This window comes from Lutra lutra, chromosome 8 (genome assembly GCF_902655055.1).
Source record: "Lutra lutra chromosome 8, mLutLut1.2, whole genome shotgun sequence".
Lineage (NCBI taxonomy): Eukaryota > Metazoa > Chordata > Mammalia > Carnivora > Mustelidae > Lutra > Lutra lutra.
In genome coordinates, this window is record NC_062285.1 from 41,707,235 (window position 1) to 41,730,349 (window position 23,115).

Genomic DNA, 23,115 nt, shown 5'->3' on the forward strand with positions numbered 1-23,115 from the left:
TCCCATGTGGATCAACCTGAGGCCCAGCTCTATAGGGATCAAACTGGGCAAGAGAAACATGGGAACCATGTTTTCTGAGAAGGTACCAGGCAAGGCCAGTTGAAACTGCTTGGCTGCCAAGGAGGGTATGAACCTTCTGGGAGATGCCACATCTCAGGGGGGAAAGGGGGCAGTTGAGGTCAAGTTGTAACCCTGACAATTACTAGTTGCTGAAGTTGGACACGTTACATGACTGTAGCATCAATTTCTCCACCTCTGTTAGGTGAAAATAATACCAATCTAACAGGTTACAACCATAATCTCTATCTACAGGATCAAAGAAACCGATATCTGAGAAACACCCAGCCCCATGCCCGGCACAAGGAAGGCATTTGATAAGTATTAGTTGTTCTCTCATGCTAGATGGCCTGAGGAAGGCAAAACCTCCATCACATTTGTTGTATCGTGGTCCCAGAATCCCCAGTCAAAACACTGGGCAGTTGATGCCAGGGTTTTACACATAGTAATATCCAAACCCTTGTCTCTTACACTAAGTTATCTAGCTTTAAGTATCTAGCTTTAAGTATTTAAGTAGGTCTAAGTATTGACCATTGGTGAAACCCTTTCCTCAAAGAAGCCCAGCTCTTGGTCCTTTCTTCAGGACAGTCATTACTTCTTCCAACTCTAGTGGACACCCAGTCTGCCCAGTGTCCTCATCCACCGGGCTACTGAGGGAACATCCTTTTGGTAAAGAGTGATCCAGCCCCACAGCCACGACTATGGGCCCAGGGCCTCCACCCTAATCCAAAATGAGCCAACGGGGCTTTTGGAACCAATTAAAAAGAAAGCTCTAAGATACAAGTTCCACGAGCTATTAGTAGGAGTGTTTACATCCAATGGAGAAAATCTGCAGTGAAACAAATACAAGAAAAAACCAGTAATGGGAGATAAACAGGAGTCCCTACTTCCACTGACACCTAGGCTAGCCATACACCTGCCACTGTGTTCCCTGACACACCCCAGAATCCTTCTAATAAATTCCCCCCCCCCTTTTTTTTTGCTTCAGCTAGTTGATGTTGCATTTCTATCACTTGCAACTGAAAAAGTATTAAAATACATTAATCACGCTTTGGTTTTCGAGGATAATGCTGAAGATGGTAAGAGATTTAAATGCCAAATATAAGTTAAGTGTCACTTGTACTTTATTTCTACATATGTTGATTCCTTCAACATTTATTAATATTTTACTATGTGCCAAACATCATCTCCTGAATCCTTACAACAACATCACAAGGTACGTGTTATTATCACTATTTACAGCCAAGGGAAGGAAAACCTGGGGAGTGAACTATCTAGTCTTATAGCTAATATGTAATGCTCTCCATCCTAAAGGATGCTATTTTTTTGTGAGAGAGAGAGAGAGAGAGAGGAGAGAGCATGAGTTGTGTTGGGGGGACACTGAGGGAGAGGGAAAGAATTTGAAGTAGGCTGCACACCCAGCATGGAGCTGGACACGGGGCTTGATTTCGTGACCCTGAGATCATGACCTGAGCCAAAATCAAGTCAGACGCTTAACCAACTAAGCCACCCGGCAGCCCAAGTATGCTATTTTTAAGTGCTTATATTCTTTGTAGGTTCTCTTTTCACCATAAGGACCAGCCTTTGTTCCATCTCTTGGCTCTCCAAGAGCCCCACCATGGGGCCTGTCACCTGCAGTTTCTGACTTCCTGAACCAGAGGTTGAGCCCCCCTCAGTTCCAGAGCTGCCCGCTTCTATGGATAGCCTCACAGCATTTTGCCCCAACAGTGTTTGACCATATCGACATGTGATCTCTATCCAATGCCACTCACCGTTTCCCGCTTCAGGTCTTAGGAAAACCAGAGAAAAAAGTCGTGAAGTTGAGAGGAAAATGCATTTCTCAGGCTTGGGTTTTTTCAACAGGTAGAATCTACTTGCCCACATCAGCCTCTAGCCCTGGAGAAGAGCTTAACTAGGAAAGGAAGGGAGCCATCCCCAGCAGGCTCTGAAGCCATTCCCAGACTCTGTAGTTCCCAGATCTGTCTCTGGAGGGAGGTTACGTGTCTGGTAAGGGGAGGAGAGAATAGAGGGTGAGGACTTTGGAAGGAAGCGTGTGAACTGTACTTGCAACTGGGATGAAACCCCAAAGTACTGCCCTGTGGGAACTGAGGCTTTTTCTTTAAAAACATCTCACCTGGGAATATCTTCTTCGATTGTTGCACATCCATAAAGAAACACGATCACTCCAATTACAGAAGATGGAATGAGAAATGATGTATATAACCCCAGCCAGGCAAAATACAGTCCAATTTTTTCTCCAAAATACTTTCTGAAAAAGAAAGAAAATTGCAACACATATTAAGAACACCATATACTTCCTCCATTTCTGTTTGTTCTAATCCTGACAACAGGTCAGCATAAATAAAAAGAGATGGAAGTTAGATGGCGCAAGAGGGACCTCAGCACAAAGAACTGGTCTCTTCTACTATGAATTACATTCCCTGGGAAACACACACACACACACACACCAGGGAATCCTGGCTATTCACGTGAAATAGTCCCGAGAAGGAATCCAGCCCTAACAGCAAACTGAAAATAGGCCATACATTTTGGCATCTTTACCAGACAAACATGAGTAACACAACATCACCTCATGAGTACCGTACCCACAGAAAAATACCTTTTCAAAACTTTGCTATGTGACTAAAACACACAAACAGGTGGGCATGCATACTTATGTATACAAACCATAAAACTCAGAAAAATGACTAGAAGAATTTTGGTAAAATATTAGCAATGGTTTCCTTAGCTGATAGGATTATGGATGGGTTTTATTTCTTTATTTTTTTACCTTTCTGCATTTTTTAAACTCTCTACTTTGTTAATGAATTAATTTTATAATAAAAAAATTCTTTTAAAGAGAAAATTAACAAGCCATTATCTTTCTTGATCCCCAGATCAGGAAGTTAGTAAGTTGTCACACTGTCTCTAAAAAGGAATTTTTCTTTTAAATAACTATTGGTGACAGGCACCTGAGTAGAAAAATACAAACCACAGAGAAACCGTGTATTTTCTTTCCCAAGAGGCTATGACATAAAACACAGGAGGGAAATGGGAGTGCAGCCCACTCTTTGATGTGAGGACAAAAGTATAAGAACAGTGAATTGAATCTATTTGTCCACTACCAAAGGGGCTGCTCTCACCTAGGATTCACACAATGGCAAAATAATGTGGCTTCCTCCCTAACAACAAGAGAAGTCGAGATAATCTGTGACATTAAACTTTCCTTGAACCCATCATAGAGTGGAGACTACAAGATAATCATGTGAAGTGAATATTTTTTTAAAAAGTGACAAGCACCTCCAAGGAAAATGGGACATGCAAACACTTTCAGATTTGGCAGACCACAGAAGGAAAAGGCAGTTCAAAGAAAAAGATATAATCTTGTAAATTCTGAAAGGCTGAGTATAGGTTAGGATGATAGGTTAGAATAACTGGGAGCTCCAGACACAAGAGGGGTTTGCAGTCATTCATAAGATCCCAGCCAATGACCACCATCTGGTACTCATAAGGAGGGTAACATGCAACATAGAAAACCAGAAAGGGCCTCTTTATTTGCAGAGGGGCATGGAAGCACACGCATCTCCCAAGACCATCTCTCATTCAAATCACTGAGTGATAAGGATCAGCAGTCTGCTCTGGGGGAGGGGCAGGACAGAGGATAATATTCTAGGGTCTACCATATATATAACTGAAGTGCCAGGAAGATTAAGAGAAAGAAGACAGAAGAAATATCTGAATGGATTATGGCTAAAAATTTTCCCAAAATTAATCAAAAACAACAAAACATAGATCTAAGAACCCAGAGAACCCCAACCAGAGTAAATATAAAAACAAAAACAGAAACTTATACATATCATAATCAAATCTGAAAAACAAAGATAGAAAATCTTTAATTAAGCTGGGGTGGGAGGGAAAGATGGGAAAGGGAGGATATTATATGCAAAGGGACAAAGGTAAGACTTACAGCCAATTTCTTGGCAGAAACTATGCAAGCCAGAAGATAACAGGGTGACAACCTTAAAGTATGGAAAGGGGGGGGGTGGGAAAAACGGTCAACCCAGAATACTATATGAAACAGTGCTCCCGTGGGGATAAAACTATTTCTCTGGAAAACTATCTTAGGTATTACAGTGGTTTTAGGTCTCCAAAGGGCCACAGAACATAAAGAGATATACAGATATATGTGGTATTAAAATTTCATGGAAGAAAGCAGTAATAGGAGTAGGACAACAACAACATCTATGATAGGAGAGAGGAAACTGAGAAATAGTGTTGGAATGCCCTTACCCAGGGTGTGAAATGGTATAATATTATTTTAAAGTAGAATGTGGTAAGTTAAAGGATTCTGTAAATCCTAGAGCAACCACTGAATTTTAAAAATAGGTAATAATTAACAGACCAAAATTGGAGATGAAATGGAACCATAAAATATACTCATTTGCAAAGAAGTCATGAAAAGAGGAGAAACAGAAAGAAACTACAGACAAAACAAATAGAAAACAAATATAGTAAGGTGGTAGTTTTAAAATATGAATACATTATACAATAGAGTATTATGCCTCCATCAGAAAGGATGAATACCCAACTTTTGTATCAACATGGATGGGACTGGAGGAGATTATGCTAAGTGAAATAAGTCAAGCAGAGAGAGTCAATTTTATATGGCTTCACTTATTTGTGGAGCATAAGGAATATACGGAAGACACTGGGAGATGGAGAGGAGAAGTGAGTTGGGGAAATCGGAGAGGGAGATGAACCATGGAGAAACAAACTGAGGGTTTTGGAGTGGAGGGGAGTGGAGGGTTGGGTGAGCTTGGTGGTGGGTATTAAGGAGGGCACGGATTGCATGGAGCACTAGGTGTGGTACATAAACAATGTATCTTGGAACACTGAAAAAAATAAAATTAAATTTAAAAATATATATGAATACATTAATGATAACAAATGTAAGCACACAAGAAACCCACTTTTATTATAAAGGCATATATGAAAGAAAAATAAAAAAATATATCATGCAATCAGGAATCAAAAGGAAGCTGGGACACACAAAGACTTCTGAACAAAGAACATTACCTGGGATAAAGAAGCAGATCAATTAATGATAATATGGTAAACTCATTAAGAAGGCCTGTTAATCCTAAATGCATACAGTAAAATGTACAGATCAGCTGCATACATCAAAATACATACAATAAAAACTGAGAGAACTAAAAGGATGAAAAGACAAATTCTCAAGTTTAAACTGGAGACATCAACACTTCCCTCTCAAGTAATGGAGAGAACAAGGAGACATAAAAATTCAGTAAGGACATAGATGTCACTACAAACCAACTTGACCTAATTGACATGTATAGAATCATCTACTAAACAGCAGAAAATACATTCTTTCCAATACACATTCACCAAGATGGTCCATATTCTGAGCTATAAAGCTAATCTAACAAATCTAAAGGGATTGAAGTAATGAAATTTTATTCTCTGAGCACAATTAAGTTAAACTAAAAATCAACAGCAGAAAGGTATCTGAAAATATCTATAAATACTTGGAAATTAAACAATACCCATCCAAATAACCCAAAGAAAGGTCAATGAAGAAATAAAAAGGGAAATTAGAAAGTAGTTTCAATTGAGTGAAAAGGAAAACACATTACCAAAAATTGTAGGATGACATTAAAGCAATACTTAGAAATTTATAGCATTGAATACTTGTACTAACATAAGAAAGCTCTGAATCAATCATCTAAGCTTTCACTTCTACTAGAAAAAGAAGAACAAATTCAATCCAAAGCAAACAGAAGGAAAGAAATAATAAAGTGGGGAGCAGAGATCAGTGAGAATGAAAACAGAAAAAATATAAAGAAAGTCCATGAAACCAAAAGCTGGTTGTTTGACAGGATCCATAAAATTGATAAATGTTAGTCGGACTAATCAAGAAGATGAAAGACAAAATACAAATTACCAACATGGGGACTGAAAAAAGGGACATCACTACAGTTCCTATTTCCATGATCATGGGATACTATTAGCTGCCCCCTCATGGGTGCTCATCTTGCCTTCCCCTCCAGACTACATTGCCTACCTCTGGAAGAAGAGTGGGGAATGGGAAGATAGGAGAGACATAAGACATAACAAACACAAACTGTCCTAGTGCTCTTGTCTTGATCGTCTTATTAACTCCACTTTCAATTCTCACAACATCTTTTCCAGGTGAGGAAACAGAAGCTCTTTGGATAAACAGACTTGTCCAAGGTCACATGGCTAGTGGATGGCAAGGCAAGCATTTGGTCCCTTGGCATTTGACCCCTCCATGTGCTCTTGCCAGGATAACAACAGCAGTCATAGGGACTGAAATTTATTGAGGGCTGATTCTTTGTCAGGCTCTGTTCTAAGAAAATTCTAAGTATTGTTTCATTTTTTTTTAGTCCCCACAACTCTATGAGGTAGTATGCTATTATCTTCCAGTTAGAGATGAAGAAACTGATGGACAAAAATAGTACCCCAAGGTCACGTGGCTGGGAAGAAAGTAGAGACAAGATTCAAATTCAGTGAGGCTAACTGAGATTCCAACTCTCAAGATTCCTCCACAGTATACTGACTTCTAGGAGGGACTTAGGGAAAGAAAGGAAATGGCTGGGCAGGGGACATGCCCAGGGTAAATACGCTGAGTTAGAGAAAGACAGATCATAGCTACCTATTCATCCTCCATCTCCTGCCATGTTCTCATGTTTTTTCCAGCTCTGAAACCAGACCACCAAAGCATCCCATCTGAGGTACTCCGCCATTCAGAGACAGAAGATTTCCCTGACCAGTCTATTAACCCATAAAATCTACAAATCTTTTCTCCTGTTGCTTCCCAGGTTTATGCTTAAGGAGCTGATCTGGTAACTTAAACCTCACTGGTACTTTGTCACTTCTTCCAGGAAAGGAATTACATTTCAAGCTTTATGGAAACAATGCCTTCACCCCTTAAAGGAAGGGAGAGAATATTTTGAGGAGTTCTTTTAACTGTTCCACATAAGTAATTTACTCCTCTTTTTACTATAAAATCATCAACGGCCAGAAAGGTAGACAGGAAGCCTGAACACAGAGCCCAGATACCTTGCAAAGGAAGCGAGCGAGGTCAAAATCCATTAGGGTAAGAACAGATGAAACAAAGAAGGAAAAGGAGTCAGTTATGCCATTTAAGAGCAACAGTTTAGTTGTGAAAAATTCAGATGCCTTCAGGAACCAGGCAGGAAACATAAATGACCAAAGCAGGCCAAGCACAACCAATCATAGCATCTCCAGTGGAACAGGAGAGGGCTTATTTCTATCTACAGGGACCAGTAACTACTCAGCTCCAGCAGTCCTGGGAGACATGTGAGAAAAAAAGACCAGTATTGCCAGATCCTACAATTTTCCAAGAAAAGCTGGAAATCTGTATTTCTCCTAATTTTTCAATGTTGGCAACTAATTCAACTGGAAAAAAAAAAAATGTACAGGCCAAACAAAAAATTCAAGGGCTATGGGATATCAATTGTCTATGGGATATCAGCAGGTGTCCTCTCTGGTATAGCAGAGGTTCCAGAACAGGGGCTCTGGAGTGGGGAGAGGAGGCATGAATGTGCCCTCTGCTGTTTCCCACCTTGGGAAAGTCTTTCCACCTCTCTAAGCTTCATTTTCTTTCCATTTAAAAATATGTTAATGTGAAAATGATATGAGCAAGGCCTAGGACACAATAAGCAAGTAATAAATGTTAACCACTGCTGATGACACTTATTCTAAAGACCCACATGGTCTACTACATTAAAATGGAAAACGTCTGCTCATCAAATGGTACGGTTAGGTGAGTAAAAAGACAGGTCAAGGAATAGTTAAAAAAAAATATTTGTATACATGGACTTGTATTTGGAATACATAAAGAAATTCTAGAGATGAATATGAATTAGGAATCCAACAGAAAAATAAGCAAAAGACTTTAAGGAACTCTTCATTAAAAAGATAACCAATTGGGATGCCTATGTGGCTCAGTCATTTAAGCATCCAACTCTTGATTTCGACCCTCATCATGATCTCAGGGTTGTGAAATCAAGCTCTGTGATGGGCTCCATGTGCTTAAGATTCTCTCTCCCTTTCCCTCTGCCCCTCTCCCCCCAAAAAGATACCCAATTGACCAATAAAATATGAAAATGTACTCAACTTTCCTCATCATCAGATCATCAGGGAAAAGCAAATGAAATCACAACACAATAAGTCTGTATAGTCAAGAGAATGGTAACAACGAAAAAGAGGGGAAATACCAAGTCTTGGCCAAATGTGGAGAAACCAGAAATGCTCCCATGGTGCAGGTGGCATGTATATTGGTAGATCTACTCTGGGAAAACTGATGGGTAATATCTACTACAGCTGAACCTGGGCATCCCCAATGATGCAACAACTCTCATCCTAAGTATGTGCCCAACAGAAATGCATACATGTACATTGAGAGACACAGAACAGCAGCACTATCTATGATAGCCCCACACTGGAAACCCCATAAATGCCTATAAAACCCCATAAATGCCTACAAGCAATAAAATGGATAAATATGTTGTGTTATATTTGCCCAATGGAATGTTATACAGCAATGGGAACGAACACAGTACAAGAACATGCAACAATATGGATAAATCTCATCAACACAACGTTGAGCAAAAGAAGTCACACACACAAAAACTATATATATTTAATTATTCTATTTATATTTATGTAAAGTCAAAAACAAAATAGCTATGCTAGAAGTCCAGATAGTAGTGTTAATCATATTCTTTCTTCATCTAGGTACTAGTTGTATGGGTGTGTTCAGTTTGCAAAAATTCAGCAAGTATCTGTCTATAGGTATACTATATTTTGATTTTAAATGGTTTCATCTTTAAATTTTTATTATTTTTTTTACTTGAGAGTAGTTGATACACTAAGCTACATTAGTTTCAGGTATAAAACAGTGACTCAACAAGTTTCAACATTATGCTATGCTCACCACAGTGTAGCTACCATCTGTCACCACACCATGCTATTACAATACCATTGACTATACCTTATGCTGTGTCTTTTATTCCTGTGACTTACTCATCTCATAACTGGAAGCAGGAGGTATGGAACCTATACCTCCCGCTTGCCTTCACTCATTTTGTGCACACTCCCACGAGCAACCATCAGTTTGCTTTCTGTGTTAACAGGTCTGATTCTGTTGTTTGTTTATTCATTTTTTTTTTTAGATTCCACATATAAGAGAAATCATATGGTACTTGTCTTTCTCAGTCTGACTTATTTTGATTAGCATAATATCCTTTAGGTCCATCCATGTTGTTGCAAATGGCAAAAATCTCATCCTTTTTAATGGTTATATAATATCCCATGATACATCCCACACATACACACATATACATATATATACCACATCTTCCTATCTATTCATCTATCAATGGACTCTTACGTTGCTTCCATAGCTTGGCTACTATAAATAATCCTGCAGAAACATAGGGGTACATATGCCCTTTTGAATGAGTGTTTTCATTTTCTTTGGGTAAATACCCAGTAGTGAAGTTATTGGATCCTTTGGTAGTTCTGGTTTTTAATTTCTTGAGGAAACTCCATACTGTTGTTAACAGTGGCTGCACCAGTTTGCATTCCCACCAACAGTGCACAAAGATTCCTTTTTCTCCACATCCTTGCCAGCACTTTTTATTTCTTGTCTTTTTGATTTTAGCCATTCTGACAGGTGTGAGGTGATATCTCATTGTGGTTTTGATTTGCATTTCTCTGAAGATCAGAGATGTGGAACATATTTTTATGTTTTGGCCATTTGTATATCTTCTTTGGAAAAAGATCTATTTGGTTACTCTGCCCATTTTTTATTGGTTATTTATTGTTTTTGGCATTGTCTTTGGTCCTTATATATTTTGGATATTAACCCCTTATCAGATATATCATTTGCAAATATCTTCTCCCATTCAGTGGTTGCTCTTTAGATCTAGCAATGGACTCCATTTTGCAAAAGCCTTTTATGTTGATGTAATGCCAATAGTTTATTTTTGCTTTTGTTCCCCTTGTCTTAAGAGACATGTCTAGAGTAATATTACTATGGTCAGTGTCAGAGAAATTACTGCCTGTGCTCTCTTCTAGAATTTTTATGGTTTTAGGTCTCACACTTAGGTCTTTAATCTATTTTGAGTCTATTTTTTGTATGGTGTTAGAAAGTGGTCTGTTTCATGTTTTTACATGAAGCTGTCCAGTTTTCCCAGAACCATTTACTGAAAAGACTCTCTTGCCCCTCACTGCATATTCTTGCTCCTTTGCCATAAATTAACTGACCATACAATCATGAGTTTATTTCTGGGCTCTCTATTCTGTTCCATTCATCTATGTGTCTATTTTTGTGCCTATACCATACTGTTTTGATTACTACAGCCTTGTACTATATATATTGAGATCTGGAATTGTGATACCTCAACTTTGTTTTTCTTTCTCATGACTGAAATGATCATTCACCACAATCAAATGGGATTTATTCTGAGGATGCAAGAAAGGTTCAATATTTGCCAATCAACATGATACACCTCATCAACAAAATGAAGGATAAAAATCATATGATCATCCCACAGAATGGGAGAAGCTATTTGCAAATGACACTACCGACAAAGAGCTGATATCCAAGATCTATCAAGAACTCCTCAAAGTCAACACTGAAAAAACATATAATCAAGTAAAAAAATGGGCAGAAGACATGAGCAGACATTTTTCCAAAGACATACAAATGGCTTAACAGACACATGAAAAACTGTTCATCATCATTAGGCATCAGGGAAATTCAAATCAAAAACCACATTGATGAGGGGAGGAGCACGACAGTGGAAGAGTAAGAGACAAAATATCATCAGATCACAGAAGTTCAGCTAGATAGCTATCAAACCATCCTGAATACCAACAAACTCAACAGGAGACTGAAGAGAAGAAGAGCAGCAATTCTAAGAACAGAAAATCAACCACTTTCCGGAAGGTAGGACATGCGGAAAAGTGAATCCAAAGAGACGAGAAGATAGACCACAGGGGGAGGGGCCAGCTCCCAGCAAGCCAGTAGCTGCAGAGCATAAAATTGGAACTTTTAGAAGTCTGCTCCACCGAGGGACATCATTCCAGAGGCTAAGCAAGGGGATGGAGACCTGTGGGGACAGTGTGATCTCAGAACCCGCGGGGTCACAAAATGACCAGGGTGTCTGAGTGCGGCAGAGCTCCCCGGTATCACAGCAGGGAAACTGGTTATAGAGACAGAGCCGAGCAGTGGGCTCTCAGCTCGGGATTACCTTAAACTGAGGCACAGTCGGGCCACTAGTCTTCGAGCAGGGTCCCCACAAGTGGCAGAACCTTCTTCTTCCAGGAAGAGTGGCGCAGGACGGTGTGGCAGGAATCTGCTGGGTTTGGAGACTCCAAACAGGGCCATGTGCCAGAGACAGCAATGCTCTGTCACAGGGTGGGTGAACACAGAGCACAGCCAGAGACCAGGGAGACGGAAGGGATTGACTACTTTTCTCTGAGGGTGCACTGAGAAGTGGGGCCCGAGCTCTCGGCTCCTCCAAGTGGAGATTGGGAGGCCACCATTTTTCATTCCCATCCTCCAAAGCTGTACGGAAAGTGTTCAGGGAACAAAAGCTCCCAAGAGCGAACCTCAGCAGATTGCTTAGTCTGGCCCCTGGCAAGGGCAGTGCAATTCCACCTCCAACAAAGACATTTGAGAATCACTGCTATAGGCCCCTTCCCCAGGAGATCAGCAAGAACATCTAGGCAAGACAAAGTTCACTGATCAATGAGAACTGCAAAACTTCAGAGCTATAGGAATACAGCACATAGAATTCATGGATTTTTTTCCATGATTCTTGAGTCTTTCAAGGTTAAATTTTTTTAATTTTATTTTTTTCTTATTCTATTTTTTTAATTTCTCCTTTCCTATTTTAATATTTTTTAACTATTTTACCTTATCAATACCTTTTTAAAAATCTTTTTAAATTTTCATTGTTATAGTTCTATTCTATCCCTTCATTGTATTTCACCTCATTTTTTGTATACATACAGGTTTTATTTCTTTAAAATTTTGGGATAGTGTTAATTCTTTTTTTTTTTTTTAAGATTTTATCTATTGTTTTGACAGAAAAAGATCACAGGTGAGTAGACAGAGAGAGAGGAGGAAGCAGGCTCCCTGCTAAGCAGAGAGCCTGATGCGGGACTCAATCCCAGGACCCACTGAGCCACCCAGGCACCCCAGGATAGTGTTTCTTCTAATAGATAAAAATATACCCTAACTCTAGCACACGGCTTTGTTCTGCTCTCCAGGCTCACCACCTTCTTTCCTCTTTTCTTTTTTCTCTTTTTAACCAACTTATCAATTCCTTTTTTAGAATCCTTTTTAATCTTCATCTTTATATTCATATTCCATCCCTTCATTGTGTTTACACCCATTTTTGTATACATATAAGTTTTATTTTCTTTGAAATTTTGGGAGGTTGTTCCTTCTAGCAGACCAAAAATACAAACAAAATCAAGTGTAGGGCTCTGTTCAATCCACCAGTCCAATATATGTATATATATTTTTTCTTTTTTTTCCCCCTGGTTTTGGGTCTCTTCTGATTTGGTTAGTATCTATTTTCCTGGGGTCATTGCTACCCTTTTAGTATTTTTTTCTCTCATTCATCTATTCTTATCTGGATAAAATGACAAGACAGAAAAATTCACGACAAAAAAACAACAAGGGGCAGTACCAACAGCTAGGGGCCTAATCAATATGGACATTAGTAATATGTCAGAACTAAAGTTTAGAATGGCAATTATCAAGGTGCTAGCTGGGCTCAAAAAAAGCATGGAAGATACTAGAGAATCCCTTTCTGGAGAAAAAAAAAGAATTAAATCTAATCGAGTTGAAATAAAAAAACCTATTAATGAGGTGCAATAAAAAATGGAGGCTCTTACTGCTACGATAAATGAGATAGAAGACGGGGCACCTGGGTGGCTCAGTGGGTTAAAGCCTCTGCCTTTGGCTCAGGTCATGATCCCAGGGTCCTGGGACTGAGCCCCGCATCAGCCTCTCTGCTCAGCAGGGAAGCTGCTTCTCCCCTCTCTCTCTCTGCATGCCTCTCTGCCTACTTGTGATCTCTGTCAAATAAATAAATAAAATCTTAAAAAAAAATGAGATAGAAGACAGAATTAGTGATATATAGAAGACCAAATGATGGAGAATAAAGAAGCTGAGCAAAAGAGAGACAAACAACTAGGGGGAACATTCGAGAGATATGTGATACCGTAAGATGAAACAATATTAGGATAACTGGGATCCCAGATGAAGAACAAAGAGAAAGGGGGCAGAAGGTATATTGGAGCAAGTTATAGAAGAGAATTTCCCTAATTTGGCGAATGGAACAAGCATCAAAATCCAGGAAGCACAGTGAACCCTCCTCAAAATCAACAAAAAGAACTCCATAGCCCATCATCTAATAGTAAAACTTACAAGTCTCATTGACAAAGACAAAAATCCTGAAAGCAGCTCAGGACAAGAGGTCTGGAACATACAGCAGTAGAAATATTAGATTGGCAGCAGACCTACCGACAGAGACAATGTCAGGCCAGAAAAGACTGGCATGATATACTGAGAGCACCAAACAAGAAGAATATGCAGCCAAGAAAACTATATCCAGTTAGGCTGTCATTGAAAATAGGAGAGGGGTGGGGCACCTGGGTGGCTCAGTGGGTTAAGCCTCTGCCTTCGGCTCAGGTCATGATCTCAGGGTCCTGGGATCGAGCCCTGCATCGGGCTCTCTGCTCAGCAGGGAGCCTGCTTCCCCCTCTCTCTGCCTGCCTCTCTGCCTACTTGTGATCTCGCTCTCTGTCAAATAAATCAATAAAATCTTAAAAAAAAAAAAGAAAGAAAGAAAATAGGAGAGGGGCACCTGGATAGCTCAGTGGGTTAAGCCTCTGCCTTCAGCTCAGGTCATGATCTCAGGGTCCTGAGATCAAGCCCTGCATTGGGCACTCTGCTCAGTGGGGAGCCTGCTTCCCCTTCTCTCTCTGGCTGCCTCTCTGCCTACTTGTGATCTCTCTCTCTGTGTCAAATAAATAAATAAAATCTTCAAAAAAAAAAAAAAGAAAGAAAATAGAAGGAGAGATAAAAAGCTTCCAGGACAAACAAAAACTAAAACAATTTGCACACCAAACCAGCCCTACAGGAAATATTGAAAGGGGTCCTATAAGCCAAGAGAGAGCCAAAAAGTAACAGACCAGAAAGGAACAGAGCCAATACACAGTAACAGTCACCTTACAGGCAATACAATGGCACTAAATTCTTATTTTTCAATAGTCACCCTGAATGCAAATGGGCTAAATGCCCCAATCAAAAGACACAGGGTATCAGAATGGATTAAAAAATCAGGACCCATTGACATGCTGTCTGCAAGAAACTTATTTTAGACCCAGAGACACCTCCAGATTGAAAGTGAGGGGGTGGAAAACAATTTACCATGAGAATGGACATCAAAAGAAAGCTGGGGTGGCAATCCTTCTATCAGATAAATTAGACTTTAAGCCAAAGACTATAATAAGAGATGAGGAAGGACACTATATCATACTTAAAGGGTCTGTCTGGCAAGAAGATCTAACAATTTTAAATATCTATGCCCCTAACATGGGAGCAGCCAATTATATAAACCAATGAATAACAAAATCAAAGAAATACATTGACAATAATACAATAATAGTAGGGGACTTTAACACACACCCCCTCACTTAAATGGACAGATCATCTAAGCAAAAGATCAACAAGGAAAAAGGCTTTGAATGACATGCTGGACCAGATGGATATCACAGTTATATTCAGAACATTCCATCCCAAAGCAACAGAATATATACATTCTTCTCTAGTGCACATGGGACATTCTCCAGAATAGAACACATCGTGGGTCAGAATCAGGTCTCAACCAGCACCAAAAGATTGGGATCATTCCCTGATTATTTTCAGACCACAATGCTTTCAAATTAGACTCACCCACAGGAGGAAAGTTAGAAAGAACTCAAATACATGGAGGGTAAAGAGCATCCCACTAAAGAATGTATGGGTCAACCAGGAAATTAAAGAAGAATTTAAAAAAATTCATGGAAACAAAAGAAAATGAAAACACAACTGTTCAAAATCTTTGGGGCACAGGAAAGGTGGTCCTGAGAGGAAAGTATATAGCAATACAAGCCTTTCTCAAGAAACGAGAAAGGTCTCAAGGACACAACCTAACCCTACACCTAAAAGAGCTGGAGAAAGAACAGCAAAGAAAGCCTAAACCCAGCAGGAGAAGAGAAATAATAAATCAGAGCAGAAATCAATGAAACAGGAATCAAAAGAACAATAGAACAAATCAACGAAACTAGGAGCTGGTTCTTTAAAAGAATTAATAAGATTGATAAACCCCTGGCCAGACTTATCAAAAAGAAAAAAGACCCAAATTAATAAAATCATGAATGAAAGAGGAGAGATCACAACCAACCAAAACCAAAGAAATACAAGCAATTATAAGAAAATATTATGAGCAACTATACACCAGCAAATCTGACAATCTGAAAGAAATGGACGCATTCCTAGAGACATATAAACTACCAAAACTGAGTCAGGAAGAAATAGAAAACCTGAACAGACCCATAACCAGTAAGGAGATTGAAGCAGTCATCAAAAAACTCCCAACAAACAAGAGCCCCGGGCCAGATGGCTGCCCAGGAGAATACTACCAAACATTTAAAGAAGAATTAATACCTATTCTCCTGAAACTGTTCCAAAAAATAGAAATGGAAGGAAAACTTCCAAACTCACTTTATGAGGCCAGCATTACTTGGATCCCAAAACCAGACAAAGACCCCATCAAAAAAAGAGAATTACAGACCAATATCCTTAGTGAACATGGATGCAAAAATTCTCACCAAAATACTAGCCAATAGGATCCAACAGTACATTAAAAGGATGATTCACCATGACCAAGTGGGATTTATTCCTGGGCTGCAAGGTTGGTTCAACATCCTCAAATCAATCAATATGATACAATACATTAATAAAAGAAAGAACAAGAACCATATGATACTCTCAATAGATGCTGAAAACATTTGATAAAGTACAGAAACTTTTCTTGATCAAAACTCTTCACAGTGTAGGGACAGAGGGTACATTCCTCAATATCATCAAAGCCATCTATGAAAAACCCACAGCTAAAATCATTCTGAATGGTGAAAAACTGGGAGCTTTTCCCCTAAGGTCAGGAACATGGCAGAGATGTCCGCTATCACCGCTGCTATTCAACACAGTACAGAAGTCCTAGCCTCAGCAATCAGACAACAAAAAGAAATAAAAGAAGTCTGAATCAGTGTTATATGCAAACAATCCAGGAACACTACATCAAAAACCAATGATGTACTGTTGTTGACTAACATAACACAATAAAAAATAAATTTAAAAAAATCATATGATCATATCAGTAGATGCAGAAAAAGCATTTGACAAAATATCAACATCCATTCATGATTTTAAAAAAAAAAACAAACTCTCAACCAAGTAGGGTTAGATGGAACATACCTCAAAACCAACAGTAACATCTTACTCAACAGAGAAAAACTGAGAGATTTTCGTGTTTTTCTTTTTTAAAGATTTTATTTATTTATTTGACAGACAGAGATTACAAGTAGAGAGGCAGGCAGAGAGAGAGGAGGAAGCAGGCTCCCTGCTGATCAGAGAGACCAATGTGGGGCTCGATCCCAGGACCTTGGGATCATGACCTGAGCTGAAGGCAGAGGCTTTAACCCACTGAGCCACCCAGGCGCCCTGAGAGATTTTCTTCTAAGATGAGGACCAAGACAAGGATATCCATTCTCACTACTTTTAAACACAGTACTTGAAGTCCTAGCCACAGCAATCACACAAGATAAAGAAATTAAGAGGTATCCATATTCATAAAGAAGTTAACCTGTCACTATTTGTAGACAACATGATACTATATGTAGAAAACCCTAAAGATTCTACAAAAAACTACTAGAAATAATAAATGAGTTCAGTGAAGGTTCAGGATACTTAATTAATACCCAGAAACCAGTAGCAATTTTATACACTGATAACAAAGTAGTAAAAAAGAGAAATTAAGAAAACAATTCCACTTATAATTGTACCAAAAAAAAAAAAAAAAAAACCCATAAGCTTAACAGAAGAGGTAAAAGAGCTATACTCCAAAAACTATAAAACACTAATGAAAGAATTTGAAGATGTCACAAGCAAATGGAAAGCTATTCCATGTTCATGGGTTAAATGAATTAATATTTTTAAACCTTCCACACTACCCAAAGCAAACTATAGATATAATGTAATCCCTATAAAAATACCAACAGCATTTTTCACAAAACTAGAGCAAATAATATGAAAATTTGCATGGAACTACAAAAGACCCCAAATAGACAAAGATACCTTAAAATGGTTTTCAAGAGATACCACATGTCTTATAATCTGCAGGCCAACAGATTCCCGGAAGATCACCTTGTCCATTCTCTAGCCTGCAAGCCCGATGGCATTTTAATCCACATCAGGTGTATATGTCTTTCAGGCCCAGTCTGTCGCCAGACCTGAACAGAGAATTTTCACCTTGATGAAGCACAGACAAAGCTTTCAGAGCTAGACTGCCAGCCCTGAAATGCAAGGTTGGCATTTGGCCGTGTAGCCCAAGGCGGTGGTGGAGGCTGGATGCTGCCTGCACCATTCCCAAGCATTCAGATCAGAAGCAGACCAGACATGGCAGCAGGGTATGTTCCAGGGGAGCTGGCTCTGTCAGGATAGGCGGGCAACTTCTGCTCTCAACTCCTGCCAAGCCCACATCAGCGTGACAGGATGGCAAGCACAGCACCTTCCTTCTTGGTCTTAACAAAAAGCTCAGGCTTTCCCAGCCCTCGGGAGACAAACTGTGGGCAGGTGCAGGGATGCCCAAGAGAAAGTTCAGAGCCTTCAATTAGAGTTCACGATGGATGGTTCCCTGGAAGACAGCCTGGGAATTCCCAGACACAGAAGAAACTAGGCAAGCTCTCTAAGGCCTCTCCTTGGTGAAACCATGAGATGGGGCCAATGTGGTTTCTGCCTTACTAATGTCTCTTTCCTGTACCCTCAGCTCTAGGAAATAATGTAAGTGGACCATGGTTGCATATGGGGTCAGTACTGGAGAGCAAGGGGAGAAATGCAACATTCATTCAGCACGTACCATATGCCAAGCTCTGGCTTAAGTGCTTTATACACAGTACATCATTTAATGCTTGCAAAAACTTACAAGGCAAGTTAAAAATCAGTGTTAGAATTAAGGTTTGGTTCAGATGAGCTAAACAGTTAAAGATGACTCTTAAAAAAAAAAAGATGTTATGTATTTAGTTGAGAGAGAGTATGTACTAGAGAGAGCATGAGCAGGGGGAGGGGGAGGGCCAGAGGGAGAAGCAGACTCCCTACTGAGCAGGGAGCCCAACATAGGGCTCCATCCCAAGACCCCAGGATCATGACCTGAGTCAAAGGCAGACGTTTAACTGACTGAGCCAACGAGGCACCCCAAAGGTGACTTGGTTTTGTCGGGTTTTCTCATAAGTCTCCTTGGGATAAACATACAGTAAATTCAAGGTTCAAACTCCCTGTCAGGATTGTCATGCCCAGATCAAGAAGCTTCCCCACCACCATCCCCTTTACAAGATAGTATCCAGATGAGGGAGAAGTGTGGGCATCCTTTCGATGGAAGAGGGGAGGGGGCTTCTGGGAATTTCCTGGCCTAGACCTTGGAGCTCTGCACTGGGCCCAGCTACTCAGTCGCTGTACTGGGCTGGGTTGGCCCCCAGCATTGTGGGGGCATCCAGCGGGGGGTGGCCAGGCCAGCAGAGTCCTACTGGGGCATCCAGCTGGCACCTCTAGCAGGTGCTGTCTCTTCCTTGTCCCAGCCACAGCCTCTTCAAGGCAGATGGTTCCTGAGAACGTCTGGATCCTCCAGACCCTGTTTGTGGTCTGTGGGACATAGGGGGCGCTGTTTCAGGCTCAGCCTTTCCTAGACAGCTGCCTGGGCAGCACCACAAACACTGACACCATGCTGGATGCTGGGCTTCTCCAAAGAACTTGTAATTTCCTCAGACTGTGCTCTCAGATATGAGGTGCAAACCCTGGGCCCTAGGATTCACCCCAAAATATCTAAGTGCTTCCACTCCTCTTGCTTCCACCTCCCACTCCAACTCCAGAACTGTCTGACTCCAAAGCAGGGAGGCACCAGAATAATGACCTCTTACCCTTCTACACCTTTCTATTTCTCTCTTATAACAATCTTCTTTCATTGGAAAAGTTTACTTTCCCTTTCTGCCTGATGGGAATTTTCCCACGTCTTATCCCCTTATCCCTACCCCATTCCCAGGGAGTACTTCCTCCCCTTATCTTCCCTGGGGCTAGGAGAGATGGGGGTGGGTAACAGAAAGGATGTTGGAAAAGAAATCCAAGAAGAAAATATATATCAAAAGGGACTTCAAACATTTTCTGTACAGATACATACTATAGTCATTTAAGAGTGGTGCATATCAGTTTCTTTTCTTGGGGCCAACAACCCCAGGACCTGGAGTACATGGTGCTTCTCTTCAGGGAGTAGAGACATGCCCATGAGAAAGGGCCCATGGTCCCAGGACATCAGGTTCTCCAGGCCTCCCCTTATCCCACCTCCTAGCTTCTGCCTTTTGATCACTGGCCTGGCAATCCAGAGCCTGGACCCATCTCTAGGTGGGGGTCCCACTGGTGAGGAAGCAGCACCTGGATTGTCATCCCTCTGCCAAAGCTGTCAGCAGAAGCCTGGCTACCTCCCCCTCTGCTGGACACAGGCCAGCAGACATAGCAGCTGGCTCCTCCCATCAGTAATGGAGGACCAGAAGGCTCTCAGTTCTTTGCCCTCCCAGAGAGGCCAAGAGAAGGCCTCATTCTGAAAAGAACATTTTGCAAATATGGGGCAAATTCAGAAAGTAGACTGAAGAAAGGGCTAGGCTTCAGAGCTATGAGAACCAGGCTTGGCTCAAGTCCTGACACTGAGAGACAACACAGATGCCAGTGAGTGGCATAGGAATGCTTCAGAAGTTCCAGAGGAGAAAAAATACTCCTTGGAATTAGAGCACACTACGTCTATGACACTCTCCTGTGCCACTACTGTCAAGTGTCTCCCTCTCCCCTCCCAAGTCCTCTATTTTAAAAGGTTTCCAAATAAAGAACTAGAGTATGAAGCCAGGGAAGCTGCAGGCCCAGGCAGAGGGTTCAGAATCAGTTGGACTGCCGGGGCCCATCACAGGGCCTGCAACAGCAGATGTGTCTAGACGTGCAAACAGAACGGAAGTCTGGGGAGGGCCAGGGAACAGAAGTTCCAGATGCCAAGCCCAGGGTCAAATAGAGAAGGAAGGTGCAGGTGACGGGTAGATAAATAGGCAGACAAAAAATCAGGGCCAGGAAAGTGAGTTTAAGTAGGAAAAACAAGGGAGGGGAAAAAACAAACTCCAGAAGCCAGAGCAAAGGCAGCATCCTCTCCAGAACCCAGGAAAAATACTAAAGGCAAGTTATGATCCTGGGTCTTTCCAAACGTTTGTGGATTCCCTTTAGCAGCTGGGCAGATCTCTGTTATCAGCCATGCCTCGCTAGCCAAAAGAAAAAACATCATAAAATTAAATTAAATTAAACAAAACACAAAATAAACTATCTCTAGCTCTGATTGCTCACTTCATTCCAGGTACTCTGGTGAATTCTCTCATGCATTCATTCTTATGATGCTCACAAGAATCCTGTGAGTGAATACAGGGCTTGGCAAAAATGGCATCCTTGTGTGAATGAAAAGGTTCCTTCCTCTGGGAAGATGCAGCGTCACATCAAGGCACAAGGCCTAGAGAGCGAGTGTGGTATAGATTCCAGCCCCCACTTGCCCTCTCAGCTGGGGAACTATGAGCAAGGCATAAAATTCACAAGACTGTGAGCAGTCCAAGACATAGGCATTATATCCCCATTTAACAGAGGAAGGGATGGGAGCTCAAAGTTCTAACACCTCACCCAAGTGGATGAAGCCACTAGGTTGTAGAGGCACTATTCAAACTCTAAACTGCAGAGGTCCAGAAGCCCCTGCTCTCAACTACCACACCATACCGCAAAGCAGAGAGGAGTGCCTTTCAGGAAGCCCTTCCAAGAGTCAACAGCAATGGCAGCAGATTCCCAATGACCCTAAAATGGTCAAGAAGCTTCATTTCCCAGCTGTGTGATTTGTCCCCAGTTCATGAGATGGAACCACAGAAAAAGCAAAATGATTGATTTCTCCCAGCTTGTTGGCTTCCAATCTCGCAATTCCACCAGCCAAACTGACACTTCCTCCATGGGTGGCCAGGAGTCTCAAGGTCAACACAGCCTAAATACAATTCTTGGTTTCTCCACCTCTCCTGCCACTCTTCAACTGTCCTCCCCAGTCTTCCCTACTTCAGGACACAGAACCACAGTCCAAGTGTTCTCAGGACAAAAACATGGAAGATCATTGACTATTTATCACATTCCACATCCAATCCATCAGCAAATCCTGTAGGTTCTACTTTCAAAAATACACCAAATCCAACCACAGCTCACCATCTTCACCACTCACACTCTGGCCCCACTGCTGTAATCTCTCTCCTTGGTCACTTCCACCCATGTCCCTACAATCTCTTCACTACACAGAAGGTAGAAGAATCTTTTTTTTTTCCTAAAGCTTTTATTTATTTATTTGACAGACAGAGATCACAAGTAGGCAGAGAGGGAGGCAGAGAGAGAGAGGAGGAAGCAGGTTCCCTGCTGAGCAGAGAGCCCGATGCGGGGCTCGATCCCAGGACCCAGAGACCATGACCTGAGCCGAAGGCAGAGGCTTTAACTCACTGAGCCACCCAGGCGCCCCCAGAAGAATCTTTTTAAACATCTCTCAAATTCATTATTCCTCTGCTCAAGATAATTTTATGACTTTTCTATCACATGTACAATAAAAGCTGCAATTGTTTTCATAACCTACAAGGTCCTATTTGATCTGACCCCAAACCCCTCACTTCCTTGAAACAAGTCCAACTCCATTTTCTCCTGCTATCCCCCTCCCCTTGGGCTTTGCTCCAGCTCAGCTGTCCCTTTTGTTCCTCAAGCACACCACATCTGGTCCCACCTCAGGGCCTTTGCTGTGGCTGTGCCCTTAGCCAGGGACACCCCTTCCCCAGGCTTCTCACACTCACCTCCTCAGAAAGGTCTTTTGTGATCTCCCCATCCCAAATGTCACCCAACCTCTGGCCTTGCTTCGTTTTTCTTCATAACACTTCTCATCACCTAACACTGTTTTCTAGGTTTTATTGGTGCTCTTGTCCATCTCTGCTGCTCGAGTGTAAGCTTCACAAGACCAGAGACATTTTCTGTCCTGTTCACTATTGCTTCCTTAGTGCCTGGATGTGTCTCGCATATAGAAGTGGCTTCATAAACATGTGCTTAGTGGATAACTAATTCCTTACAATCACCCTAGATGGGAGTTCCTAGGCCTATCCCTCTCCTCTGCAACTCTGAGAAACTGAGTATCTTGTGCAGGCACACAGATAACAAGACAAGAATCTAGACTCCAATTCACGGCTGCCTGACTTCAAGCTTAGACTGCACCCCTGACATGCATCCCCTAGGTAATGGACTAGCTGATAACGCAGACAGGAGCCTCCTGGTTTACTAAGTATCATGATTTATCAAGTATCATGATTTCTATCTTTAAAAAAAAAACTAAAAGGAACTCTGAGGCTCATCTAAAACAGAATTCTCCACACAGTGGTTTGCAAAACCCTATGACCCTCCCCAGAAACACACTCATGATGGAGAAGCCAGTGATGGCATCTGTTCCCAATTTCTCTTTGTAAAAAGGTAATATATAAAATGATTATGTGGGGTGCCTGGGTGGCTCAGTTGGTTGAGCAACTGCCTTCAGCTCGGGTCATGGTCCCGGAGTCCTGGGATCAAGTCCCGCA

General features: G+C 41.2%; 1 protein-coding gene across 2 annotated transcripts in view; it reads right to left on the reverse strand.

Moving 5' to 3' along the window:
* Window positions 1–23,115, reverse strand: part of ANO2 (anoctamin 2) — a 360,688-nt gene that overhangs the window by 171,540 nt on the left and 166,033 nt on the right. For both annotated transcript variants that reach the window (XM_047743061.1, XM_047743060.1), the window contains exon 11: window positions 2,192–2,326. In XM_047743061.1, the coding sequence (XP_047599017.1) occupies window positions 2,192–2,326 (135 nt within the window). The remainder of the gene's footprint in view (window positions 1–2,191; window positions 2,327–23,115) is intronic.